This window comes from Canis lupus, chromosome 8 (genome assembly GCF_011100685.1).
Source record: "Canis lupus familiaris isolate Mischka breed German Shepherd chromosome 8, alternate assembly UU_Cfam_GSD_1.0, whole genome shotgun sequence".
Taxonomy (NCBI): domain Eukaryota; kingdom Metazoa; phylum Chordata; class Mammalia; order Carnivora; family Canidae; genus Canis; species Canis lupus.
Window position 1 is genome coordinate 1,175,428 of NC_049229.1, and position 13,391 is coordinate 1,188,818.

A 13,391-nucleotide genomic window follows, 5' to 3' on the forward strand; every position below is an offset into this window, starting at 1 on the left:
CGCCTGCCTTTGGCCCAGGGCACGATCCTGGAGTCCCAGGATCAAGTCCTGGGATTGAGTCCCACATCGGGCTCCCGGCCTGCTTCTCCCTCTGCCTCTGTCTCTGCCTCTCTCTCTCTTTCTATGTCTATTATGAATAAATAAATAAAATCTTTAAAAAAAAAAAAAAAAAAAAGGAAGAAAGTGTTCTACTAAAGTTTAATTTTTTTCAATTATTTTACTTTTGTTCCAAACAGAAACCAACATAAATCAAACAACACATTTCAAAACCATATCAAATATCAAGCAGGAAAAACTGAACTCTTTTTGTTTACATTACAATTCTTCATCCATAGGAATAATCTAAGAGAATGTAGGTCCTCTGTGCTAAATGCAATTCAACTATGTAATGAGCACTTACCACATTAAAAAAATAATATTGAATTCCAGTGCTGCTATATTTCTAGTCTGTATTTCTAGTTTTCCCCCAAACTAGAAGACTTTTTAAAGAATGGAACTCAGAATACTGTGTATCCTAACACAGCACTTAAATAAATACTTCTACTTTGTTTTCAGCATCTCACCTTGAATTCAGCTGTTGATAGCTGTATACATTAAAAACTTGAAAAACAGAATTTTGACAATCAGATGTGTACATGACAGTCTAAAATTGATACAGTCCTCAAATATTAAACTAAGAAAGTTCTATGATCATGTAGGCATTTTCTGTTTTCTTTGTTTACACTTATGATTTCATCATGAGGTTGTATGTTTACAATTTTCACTGAATAGAGCAGGGAAGAAAAAAGCTAATAAATATCTGTTGCAGAATTTCTAAATGGATATATGATACTAAAAAAATGAAACTTTGGGATCCCTGGGTGGCGCAGTGGTTTAGCGCCTGCCTTTGGCCCAGGGCGCGATCCTGGAGACCTGGGATCAAATCCCACGTCAGGCTCCCGGTGCATGGAGCCTGCTTCTCCCTCTGCCTGTGTCTCTGCCTCTCTCTCTCTCTCTCTCTCTGTGACTATCATAAATAAATAAAAATTTAAAAAATAAATAAATAAATAAATAAATAAATAAATAAATAAATAAATAAATAAATAAATGAAACTTTAAAAAAAGGACAAATAAAATGGAATTTGGAACTCCCAACCATATAATTCATTCAATTTTTACATTAGGTAGAGTACCAGAGAGAAGTCATAACATTTATCCCATCACTTCTGAAGCCTGCTTTTCTCTTTTTTTTTTTGGTTTTTTTTTTTTGTTTTTTTGTTTTGTTTTGTTTTGTTTTGTTTTTGATAATAAGAATCATCTCTTCCAGGGTTTTAATTTGATTTCCACATTTGTTAAAGAGGAAAATATACAAAAAATTTTTCATACCTGATCCATATAGTCTCACTGCTTCTGAACGAGGGGAAAGGCGTCGGCTCAAATCAGGTGAAATGTGCTGATATCGATAGTACGGGTTGTATATATCGTAGCTGGCTCCATGCTGGGATGAACTAGAAAGCTCTACCTTTCGATCTCCAAAAGATGCTCTGGCAGATGCTGAAAGTAAGTGTTTCTAAAGTTTTATAAGACCCTCTTCTTAGAGTTATTTGCTAACAGCTGTTGCATCCAAGGTGAAGGGAAAAAATTTTGTCTCAAGTAATACTAAATCACATGTGTTTGGAATATTTTTTAAAAAGTACATTTATTGAGCTCTGCACACAGCACTCTGCCAGGGGTCAGCTGTGAACCCTGCTCTCAAGACAGTCTGGTAAATTTTTGGCATTTTTCTTTGCCCCATTAACAATTCTGTATTTTGTGATCTGAGTTTTCTTTTATTATTCTACTTACACAAAGAACATCTTTTAGTAAAAAGATCATTTTTCACAAATACACAGAACATTTATAAAAATTGACCAGAAGCTAGGATATACACAGAGCAGTTCTCAATAATTCCAAAAGGACTGAAATCACAGAATAAGGTTTTCTAACCACAGTGCAATAAAGCTAGAAACCAACAAAAAGGTGATTAGAGAATATTTTTATGGAAACACAAAGGATCTAGGACAACTGAAAAAATCTTCAAAAAGGAAAACATATGGAAAGATCTATGCTCCTATGTATTAAGAACGGAAGATTGGCACAATAAAATAAGATTGAGCAGAACAGAGAGAGACACTCATTATTTTGTGGACATTAGATTTACAACCAATGTAGCACTGGAAAATCTTTTCATTAAAGTGTGCTAAGACAACTGGATATTGGTATATATATACCTTCACCCCAACATAAAAAAAATCACAAAATATTAATTTCAAGTGGATTGTGGGTCTAAATTAAATGTTAAAGCAAACCAATAAAACTTGTATGTTTAAGGAAATTTATAAGAAAGTTTTCACAGCCTTAAAGCAGGAAAGAACTTCCTAAATGGAACACAGCATTTATCACAAAATTTTGTTAATATACTCAACTACTTTAAAATTGAAATTTTCCATTTTCAATTGAAGAGAGTGAAAAGGTAATGCACGGAGTGGGAGAAGACATGTGCAACAAATAGAACCAACAAAGGGCTCATACCCCAGAATATACAAGGAATTTTCACAAATCAATAAGAAAAAGACAGGCAAGTCCAAATATAAATTGGCTGTAAGACTCAAGCAGGCACTTCAGAAAAGAGGCTACCCAAATAGCCAAAAAACATGAGCAGGTGCTCAATTTTCATGAGTTAGGAGGCAAATGCAAATTAAAACTCCCAGAAGAATCCACTACAGACTCAGCAGGATGGTTAAAATAAAAAAGCCTTACAAAAGCAAGTGTTGGCAAGAGAGTAGCACAATGTGATCTACCAAACCCTGCTGGTGGGAATATAAACTGAGGCAATCACCATGAAAAAAAAACTTGGCAAATTCTAGGAAGGCTGAGATATATATATCCTGTGACATGACAATGCCGTTCTGGGACACATACACAACTGAACTGTCTGCACGTGTGCACCTAGGGACGTGTATGAGAGTGTTCATAAGCCTGAGGATCGCTGGAGGGGAAGGGGTCGGGGGATGGGGCAACTGGGGCATGGGCATGAAGGAGCTCGGGATGTGATGAGCACTGGGTGTTACATGCAGCTGATGAATCACTGGACTGTATATCTGAAACTAATGATGCAGTATATGTTGGCTAATTAAAATTTTAAAAAAGAATGTTTGTAAGCATCCTTATCCATCATGGCCAAAAATGGAAAAACTCTCAACGTCTATCACTAGTGAAATGAACTGTAATCTATACGTACTAATAAAAATAAATGTGTGCTATACAGAAACATGACTGCATACCATGCCACTTAGAATAAATAAAAATAAATATATTTTCTGTACAGATGTTAAAACTAATGGAAGCTACTGAAAATGTGAATGAATCTCACAAAGATTATGTTGAATGAAAGAACCCATACTGTGGAAGGAGCCTCGGTGTCCATTGCAAGATGAATGGATAAAGAAGATGTGGTTTATGTATACAATGGAATATTACTCAGCTATTAGAAATGACAAATACCCACCATTTGCTTCCACATGGATGGAACTAGAGGGTATTATGCTGAGTGAAATAAGTCAATCAGAGAAGGACAAACATTATATGGTCTCATGCATTTGGGGAATATAAATAATAGTGAAAGGGAATAGAGGGGAAGGGAGAAGAAATGTTTGGGAAATATCAGAAAGGGAGACAGAACATGGAAGACTCCTAACTCTGGGAAACGAACTAGGGTGGTGGAAGGGGAGGAGGGTGGGGGGTGGGGGTGACTGGGTGGCGGGCACTGAGGGGGGGGCACTTGACGGGATGAGCACTGGGTGTTGTTCTGTATGTTGGAAAATTGAACACCAATAAAAAATAAACTTATTATTTAAAAAAAAGACTTTCAAAAAGCTAAAAAAAGAAAGAAAGAAAGAAAGAAAGAAAGAAAGAAAGAAAGAAAGAAAGAAAGAAAGGAAGGAAGAACCCATAAACAAAAAGACTATGCTGAATATGTCATTTCATTTACATAAAGGTCAGAAAACAGAAAAAACTAAACCACAACATTTAGGGATATGTGCTTAGCTGGTAGAAAGTAAGAGTAGCAAGAAAGCAATAATCATCACAGTTGGGACGCTGATTACTCTGGACTGATGATGGAAACGAGGGAAGATGAAGGCTTTTACACATTGCTGGTGGTATTTGTTTACTTGAGTGGTGACCATACATGTGTCTTGCTTTGTAATAAATCACAGAGCTACATAGTTGCTTTTCTCCTTTTTCTATATGTGTGTATTTTGCAATTTGAAACAGGTAAAACCATTTATCAAATTCCTTTCAAAGTTAAGAATCACATTGGAAAAAATATAGAGACATGCTATAAAGTTTTTAAGTGCTTAAATGATTACCATCTTTTTCTTCTTTTTTGTCCTATTTAAAATAGAACTCATAGTAAAACCAATACTTTCTGAATTAAGTTAAACAATAAAACAGGTGGCTTCACACTGAGTTCAGAAAAGAAAAAGAAAATATGGGGTTATGAGGGGAAATCTTATCCTCACCCTAGGTCAAATAACTGTGTGTGTATAATCCAAGCACAATTCACAGGCAGAGGGGTGTCAAGATGGAGTTATGAAGCCAGAGAGCTTTGTAAGGAACCAGTCCACCTTGGACACTAACCCCTCTCATTCAGCACACAAGCACTGCCACAAGTCTGTTTAGACACAATACCCTGTCTGGAGTAGTAGCATCAAAGATGATGTACTACATTTATAGGCTATATCTAAGAAAGAATATTCAGATCTTATTTTACCTTTACAGAATCCCAACCTTCCCTTCAAACAGTATACAGTGATACCATTATTAAAGTTCAAGAGGAAGTTCTCTCAACTTACAGAACCACAGTGCCATATAAAACCAAACCAGACATTTACTTTATATCTCTCAAAAGCTCTACTTAAAATTTCAGTGTTTATTCAAAATACATTCTCTTCATGGATAGATAGGTAGATGTGTGACAAAGCAAGCACAGAAAGATGTTAATGATAGAATCTTACAAAGTAGTAAGTGATGGTTATAATCAGACCCCTCACTAAGCAAGCAATAAAACAAAACAATTTCAGATACTTGACACATAATTTCAGCCATCACTGACAGTTGCCTGCCCTATCTCCCTCTCAAAATGTCCTTGTCAGCCCATCACTCACAGGCATATACACATACAGCATGCACATGTCTGACTTCTAGAATTAGATGCCCAGAACACTTTCTTGAGTCTAATAAAGTAATTTTTCTCTCCCATAGGATCAAAATCAGATGGCTTTGCCACATCTTCCCTGAGCCTATAATTTAACCAATTTCCTCATTCATTGCAAATCATTCAAATCAAAAAGCAATCTGTTGGGGATCCCTGGGTGGCTCAGCGGTTTAGCACTTGCCTTTGGCCCAGGGCATAATCCTGGAGTCCTGGGATAAAGTCCCTCACTGGGTTCCCTGCATGAAGCCTGCTTCTCCCTCTGCCTCTCTCTCTCTCTATGTCTCTCATGAATAAATAAATAAAATCTTTAAAAAAAAAAAAAAGCAATCTGTTTTCTAGTGATTTAATGAAAATGAAAAGACAAAAGAAGTCCTATCCTATATTGCCAGGTATTTCTTATTTTCTGATTATGAAAATAATATATTAGATACTCAGTGTTTAAGAATACAGAATTCATTAAAAAAAATTATGGTACATCTATTGATTTAATACTATGGGGCCATTAAAAAGCAATGAATATGAAAACGTGTTCACAATGTGTGATATGAATAAAACAGATTACAAAACTGTTTATGTGGTTTAATCCCAATGCTGTCACAAGTACAAGAGAAAGACCAGGCTATCCTGTGGCCAAGAGCCTTTAAACACTATTTTTGAGAGACACTGCTGACATATGCAAGACAAAGTGGTGGGCCAAGCACAGGGTTCCTCTTTCCTTGAAGAAAGAGGAAGGAAGGAAGGAAGGAAGGAAGGAAGGAAGGAAGGAAGGAAGGAAGGAAGGAAGGAAGGAAGGAAGGAAGGGAGGGAGGGAGGGAGGGAGGGAGGGAGGGAGGGAGGGAGGGAGGGAGGGAGGGAGGGAGGAAAGATAGATTAATTGATCATCCCACTAAAGTCAAGTCTCCTATAGATAACAAAAGTACACTGTAGACCAAAAACAAAATGAACAAAACCCTGAAGGTACCAGAGAGTTATCAAAAGTGGTACATATCCAGGACAGCATTGACCCTTGGAAGAAAGGGAATGGACACCCGTTTTTAATGTCTATTAGCCTGAACAAAAGCCACAGTTGATGCAGCATGGGATGGATAAAGCGCCAATAGAAAACCCACACTCTTTCTGGCCTAAAGAACCAGAGTTCCAAGCACCAAATTCTGTGAGTAAAGTCTGCTCAAATATCTGTTCTGATCCCGGAGCCACACACATGCAGGACAGACTCCAACTAAGGATAAAAAAAAACAAGCTGAGATAAGAGCTGTCACCAAGGACACAGAATTTACAGCATAGCCCAACCAAGTTCATTGCCTTGATAAAAGAAAGGAAAAAGAAAAACAAATAAACAAAAACCCTTCTCTTCTCAAAGCAATGTAACAGATTTTAAAGTGTCCACAACACAACATCCAACACTGTGAAACATGAAAAGTGACCTATCCTCCAAAAAAAAAAGACAATCACAGAATCCAAACCTAAGTGACTCAGATGTTAGAATTAGCAGATAAAGATGCTAATGCCCAAAGATATAAAAGCAAAAAGGCTCACAATAATGAAAAGAAGAAAATGAAATCACAGCAAAGAACAAGAACCTACAAAAAAGAACCAAATGTAAATTCAACAACTGAAAAATACAAGGTCTAAAATAAAAATTCACTGGATGGGCTTAACAGCTGCAAGGAGATGACAAAAGGAAGAGACGGTGAACTTGAAAATCAATAATATCCAATCTTTAGAAAAGAGAAGGAAGAAAACATTGAACAACAACAGAAAAGAAGTCTGAGAGGCATGTAAAACAATATAAAATGGTCCAACATATGTCTAATTGGAATCCTAGAATGAGAAGGGAGAAAGGTAGGGTAGATAAAAATACTTGGAAAAATATTCTAGATTTTGATAGGAGTTTGAATTACACTGTACATGCATTTATCCAAACTCAACAAATACAAGCTTAAAACTGAGGCAGTTTGTTGCATATAAGGCTTATGTCAAAAGAATAAAAATATAAGCAGATACTAAACTCTGGTAAATGACACAGATGCTTAAGTATTTAGAAGGAAGTGTATTAATGCCTGCAATTTACCATGAAATGTGTTTCACCTGACTCAAAAAGGGTTAATAACAGAGGAATAGAGAGCTAGATATGTGATTAAGCACAGTAAAACATTAATGATAGATTCCATGTGGTGGATATACAGATATTCACCATCATATTCTTTTTTCCCTCTTTTTAAAAATTTGAATTCAATTAGCCTACATATAATACATCATTAATTTCAGATGTAGTGTTGAATAATTCATCAGTTGTGTATAACACCCAGTGCTCATCACATCATGTGCCCTCCTTAATGCCCGTCACCCAGTTACTCCACCCTTCCACCCCCTCCCCTCCAGCAACCCTCAGTGTGTTTCCTAGAACTTAGAGTCTCTCATGGTTTATCTCCCTCCCTGATGACTCCCCTTCACCTTTCCCTCCCTTCCCCTATGATCCTCTGCACTGTTTCTTATATTCCATATATGAGGGAAACCATGTAATAATTGATCGACTTACTTCACTCAGCATAGTACCCTCCAATTCCAACCATGTCAATGTAAATAGTAAATATTCTTTCTGATGGCTGAAGTGCTATCGCACCGTGTATATAGACCGCATCTTCTCTATCCATCATCTGTTGATGGACATTGTGGCTCCTCCCACAGTTTGGCTATTGTGGACGTTGCTGCTATGACACTGGGGTGCGGGGGTCCCTTCATATCATTGCATTTGTATCTTCAGGGTAGATACCTCATAGTGCAATTGCTGAGGCATAGGGGAGCTGTATTTTTAACTTCCTGAGGAACCTTCACCGTTACATTCTTTCAACTTCCCTGTGCCTTTGAAATTTTTCACAAGAAAAATTTTTTTGGGGGGGAACCTTGTAACAGTGTTTCTTTCTTTTTTTTTTAAGATTTATTTATTTATTCATTCAGAGAGAGCGAGAGAGAGGCAGAGACACAGGCAGAGGGAGAAGCAGGCTCCATGCAGGAAGCCGGACAGGGAACTCAATCCTGGGTCTCCAGGACCACACCCCAGACTGCAGGTGGCACTAAACCGCTGCGCCACAGGGGCTGCCCTGTAACAGAGTTTCAATGGACGAAAGCAAATTGTTTTTAAAATACAAGAATTACATGCTGTTTCTTCTTATCATCATTACTCCATTGACCTCTAACGACATCAGCCAAAATTTACCCAATGAAATCTATCCCATTCAAGTGGCTATTTAGACTAGGAAGTTATATATACAATGAAATATTATTCAGCCATCAAAAAAAAATAAATCTTACCATTTGCAACAATGTTGATGAAACTAGAGAGTATTATGCTAGGTGAAATAAGTCAGTCAGAGAAAGACAAATACCACAGATTTCACTCATATGTGGGATTTAAGAAACAAAACAGAGGATCAGAGGGGAATGAAGGGAAAAATAAGATGAAATCAGAGAGGGAGACAAACCATAGGAGACTCAACTCTAAGAAACACACTGAGGGTTGTTGGAAGGGAGGTGGATGGGGGAGGTAAGTGGATGAAGGAGGGCACATAATGGGATGAGCACTGGGTGTTGTGTACAACTGATGAATCACTAAACTCTACCTTTAAAACTAATAAAACACTGTTAACTGATTTTAAATATTTTTTAAAAAGGCCACATCTAAACACAAATTTGTTGACTGATCAGATTTCATAATGAGGCCTTTCAAAAATATTATACATTAAGTTCCTCTACAGAAAGAGCAAAACATATAAAATGTAAAATCCATACATAAAAGACTTTTGTATCTTTCAAGGTATAAAAGAGCAAAATCATGGAAACAATAGCATTCAAATGCTACGTGTGTTGATTTTTAAATCCTGTGTCACTGTTTACCTTCTAGCTCTTCCAGATGTGAAGGAGTTCCTTGCGCCCTGGGCTGAACATAGGAGAGCTTAAACCTCGGTACCACAAACGGTACTTCTCTGCCATCAGATGGTAATTTGGAAAGTAAGTAATCCTCAGTACAGCCAACCTGGGGCTTGACGGAGATGGAAGTCAACGGAGGTACACGGACCGTGGTATCTTGACCCGCTGAGACTGCTGCTTTAAAGTCTCTTTCCATGAAAACTGTGTGTAAAAGAAGTAGGAAAAAAAAAAAGAAAAATCACAAATATGAATGTAGACTTATATTTAATAATCTAAAGTTAGCATGCTCTGGTATGTTACTTAATTGTTTTAGAACAAACTGCTGGTGCAGAAACTACTACTTGCAGGTCCTATCAAGCACTTGATAGGAATCTGCATTAATTCTGTCCCAGCAATAACAAGTTTATTCTGTAATTAATTCTACAATGCTTTCTTTCAAGAAATCTTTCAAGAAAAGGCCAGTCACTTAAAAATATTGTCAACGAATCAATTCTTGTTGTCAGTACTGGTGGTAAACATCAGTCTCAAATATATAAAAGAATTCTAAAAAGAAGCTAAAGGCCTCCAAATCTACAAAAACCTTCACCCAATCACAAGATAAAATGTCTTTCTACCCTAATATAATAGCTGGTCTCCCTGTGCTAGCTTCTGGGACCTCTTCTGTCCCTGTCTCAAATGCTATGTGATTCCTAAGCTGGTGATTTAGGACAGGGATGCAAGGGACACCCAGAGCTCATCTTTATGTACAATTATCAAAGTACAAATACTGCTGCATAGGAATTTACCAAACGTTTTAATGCAAACAGAAGCCCTTGTACTCAGACATACGAGGGAGCTATACTCTAGATGGAGGTATACAAGGAAAAGCCAGAGAAAAGTAAAGTTCCGGTCATAACTCTGATGAGGTGAGGAGACCCTATGATTGAAAGGGAACTCCCCAGGAGGCTTTCAGAAACATGGATTCTTGAGGAGATGAAACGTCACTCACCTGTGAAAGGCATGTCTTAGTGCACTGTTCATAAACTAGGAATTGTCTTTGTTCAAATGGAAACATTTGCCAGCGTGTATTGCCCCCAACCACATGCAGCACCTCCCTCCCTGCCTCTACTTCATCCACCTAAATCCTCAGGTCTAGTGCTCACTTCTCTTACTTCCTTCTTCCCACCCCGCTGCTGACATCCTCTGCAGATTCCCATACCAAGCACCATCCTCTTGTCAGTCGGTGGTGATGTCCCGGGTGTCTGCCTGGTTGAACCTTGAATTTCTCACTCTCTACCTCTGCCTTGCCCCAGGGTACTTTAATACTTACCTAGTGTGCCTCATATTTGTTTCTGTCTCCCCCGTGAAGTTATGGACTATGTCTGACTCATCTTTATATTATGAAATGCCACAGACAAAAAATACATTAAATAAGTGTTTGTTGAAGCCAAAAGAAGCCAAACTCACAATTGTGCTTTTCTGTTTCTCCATAGAAACATCCTCTACAGCAACTCTTTATAAATTCTGCTGCCATCACATCCAATTTCCAATACTCAGCAATTGATACAAACTTCCAATTTTAATATTAATCTGTTGGTAGAATAGAAAAGTTAACATGATCATGTTTAATAGCATTAGGTATCACTAAATTAATTCCATTATCTTTCTAAGATGTAATGAGGAAAACAAAGCAAAAAAGGTTTAGAAGATGATGGTTTTTCATCTTACATGTAATTTTATATGACCTAATTAAGCGCCTTACAAGTCATTAAAACATGTTCAAAAATCACTAAATGAACAATCCCAACATTAAATTTGAAAAAAAAACTCCACCCTGAGTTTTCTTTTTTGCCAGGTATACCCAAATCAATGCCCAAGCAAACTTTGCAAGAAAATATGGCACTCCTAGGACATGTGAGAACAACTTCACTTCCTCCAAGTCAATTCTTTTGGTTATCCAAAAGATGATGGGGGATTATATGGGGCCAATAAACAACTGCATACTTTATAAGTTGGTTTAAAGTTTAGAATTGCGCTAATAGAAAAATATATCTTAAACACTGTATTACCCCCCCAACACACACACCCACAGACACCAGCTAACTAAACCACTTATAATATAAACTAGAAATAAAGGGAGTTGGGTTTTTTAAAAAAATTATTTTTAAGTAATATCTGCCCCCACCATGGGGCTTGAATTTACAACCCCAAGATCGAGAATCACATGTTACACCAACTGAGCCAGTCAAGCGCCCTGAGAGTCTGCTGTAAATTTATCAGGCACATAAAATTGTGTAAGGACTTCATGTCCAGTTGCTCGCCTTGGCCTCAGTGACACAATTCCAAATGGACTCTCTTCACTTGTGCATTCTTAAACTCTACATTTTTCACAGGAAATTTCAAATGTATACAAAAGATAAAACGGGTATAAGAATATCCCTATCACCCAGACTAAACCGTTATCAATTCACAGCAAATCTTAATCCATCTCTGCCTCCCCACTTCTGTGGCTGAGATCTCTAAGTAAAAAATCTTCTGACTTTACTTCCTTTGTGTGGGTGCACCGAAACGGCACCTTCAAGCAAATCAACCAGGGTGAGGTGGTGGCGGGCGCCTGTGTGGCTCAGCTGGTTAAACATCTGCCTTCGGCTCAGGTCACGATCCAGGGTCCTGGGGTTAACCCCCACGTACATTTTTCTCCCTCTTCTCCCTGTCAGTGCTCTCTCTCACTGCTATCTCTGTCGCTGTGTCTGTCTCTCTCAAATAAATAAATCAAATCTTTAAAAAAAAATTTTGAAAAGAAGGCCCCGTAAGTTTTTACTTCCCCAAAGTGGGAGCTCAGATGGTGAGGGAGCTACCTGCTAACCCCTATAGGTGGCTTGTTCCTCCCCATTCTGCAGGTCACAATCTGCATATTCTCAATGTAATACAGTAGCTTCAGCTTCCAAACACAGCCACCAAGAAGGTATTCGTCAAAATGCTTTCCCATCTGATGGGAAAGAAATGGTATCTTGTGTTGTTGTAATGTGCATCTCTTTTACTATGGTGTGGGCACCTTTTCATATAAGGTTAATCTGTATTTGGCTCTATGAACTCGCTGTTCATTATCTCTTGCCCATCTCTCTGTAAAGCTATTCATCTTTTTCTGCCTCAGTTTTAGAGGACTTTTATATATTGGAGAGATTAACACATTGTCAGTGATATAAGTGGCAAACATTCTTCCAGTTTGTCATTGTCTTTTTTTTTTTTTAAAGATTTTATTATTTATGAGAGACAGAGACAGAGAGAGAGAAGGAGAGACATGGGCAGAGGGAGAAGCAGGCTCTGTGCAGGGAGCCCGATGCGGGATGCGATCCCAGGACCCCGGGGTCACGCCCTGAGCCAAAGGCAGACGCTCAACAGCTGAGCCACCCAGGCGTTCCTTGTCATTGCCTTTTTATGGTATTTTCTACTGAGACAGAATGTGTGGGAATATACAAACGTACATATACATATATATGGAAACAGATGAGTCTGGGGATGCCACAGTAAATAAAAGAGTAAATAAAATCTTAAAAAAAAGAAAGAAAGCAACAGATGAGTGTGTGGATACATACAGATATAGTTATACTTAATCTATGTTTTCCCTTTTTGCTTCTGGATTTGGAGTCATCAGAACGTTTTTCCCAAATGTAGGTCATAAAAGACTTTACCCACAGTTTCTTCTAATACTTAGTCGTAACAGAGTTACCACCTTCTATACTAACAGCCTGGTGCACAGTATGAGAAGGAGATCCAATCCTACCTTCCCCAATTAGCTATTCTGGTATCACATACACCATTTATTTAAAATCCCATTATTTTCTCCTACGATTTTAGAATGTTGTCTTTATTACAGACTAAACTTCTACATACAATTGGGCTTATTTCTATATTTTCTATTTTCTTCAACTGGTCTGTTTATTCCTGTACCACATTTTTTTTAAAAGATTTTATTCATTTATTCATGAGAGACACACAGAGAGAGGCAGAGACACAGGCAGAGGGAGAAGCAGGCTCCATGCAGGGAGCCCAATGCAGGATTTGATCCCAAGACCCTCTAGCCCTCCCCCTGCTCATGCTCTCTCAAATAAATAAATAAAATCTTTTAAAAATTTATACATTTTCAAAATCCCTTTTTGGCCCTAGTTTAAAGGACGTATTCCTTGACTACTCAGACCATACTAATTTCTCTCATTTGTAAACATCTAATAAACTTTAAAAAAAAAAA

General features: G+C 37.7%; 1 protein-coding gene across 5 annotated transcripts in view; it reads right to left on the bottom strand.

Annotated features, from left to right (window-relative positions):
• Positions 1–13,391, bottom strand: part of TC2N (tandem C2 domains, nuclear) — a 71,088-nt gene that overhangs the window by 21,782 nt on the left and 35,915 nt on the right. For 4 of the 5 annotated variants that reach the window (XM_038544109.1, XM_038544108.1, XM_038544110.1 and 1 more), the window contains exons 2-4: positions 10,610–10,732; positions 9,131–9,364; positions 1,366–1,533 (exon numbers count right to left, since the gene is read on the bottom strand). In XM_038544109.1, coding sequence (XP_038400037.1) covers positions 1,366–1,533; positions 9,131–9,364; positions 10,610–10,676 — 469 coding nt within the window. In that variant the 5' untranslated portion in view covers positions 10,677–10,732. The remainder of the gene's footprint in view (positions 1–1,365; positions 1,534–9,130; positions 9,365–10,609; positions 10,733–13,391) is intronic. The other variant, XM_038544111.1, reaches the window with a different exon arrangement.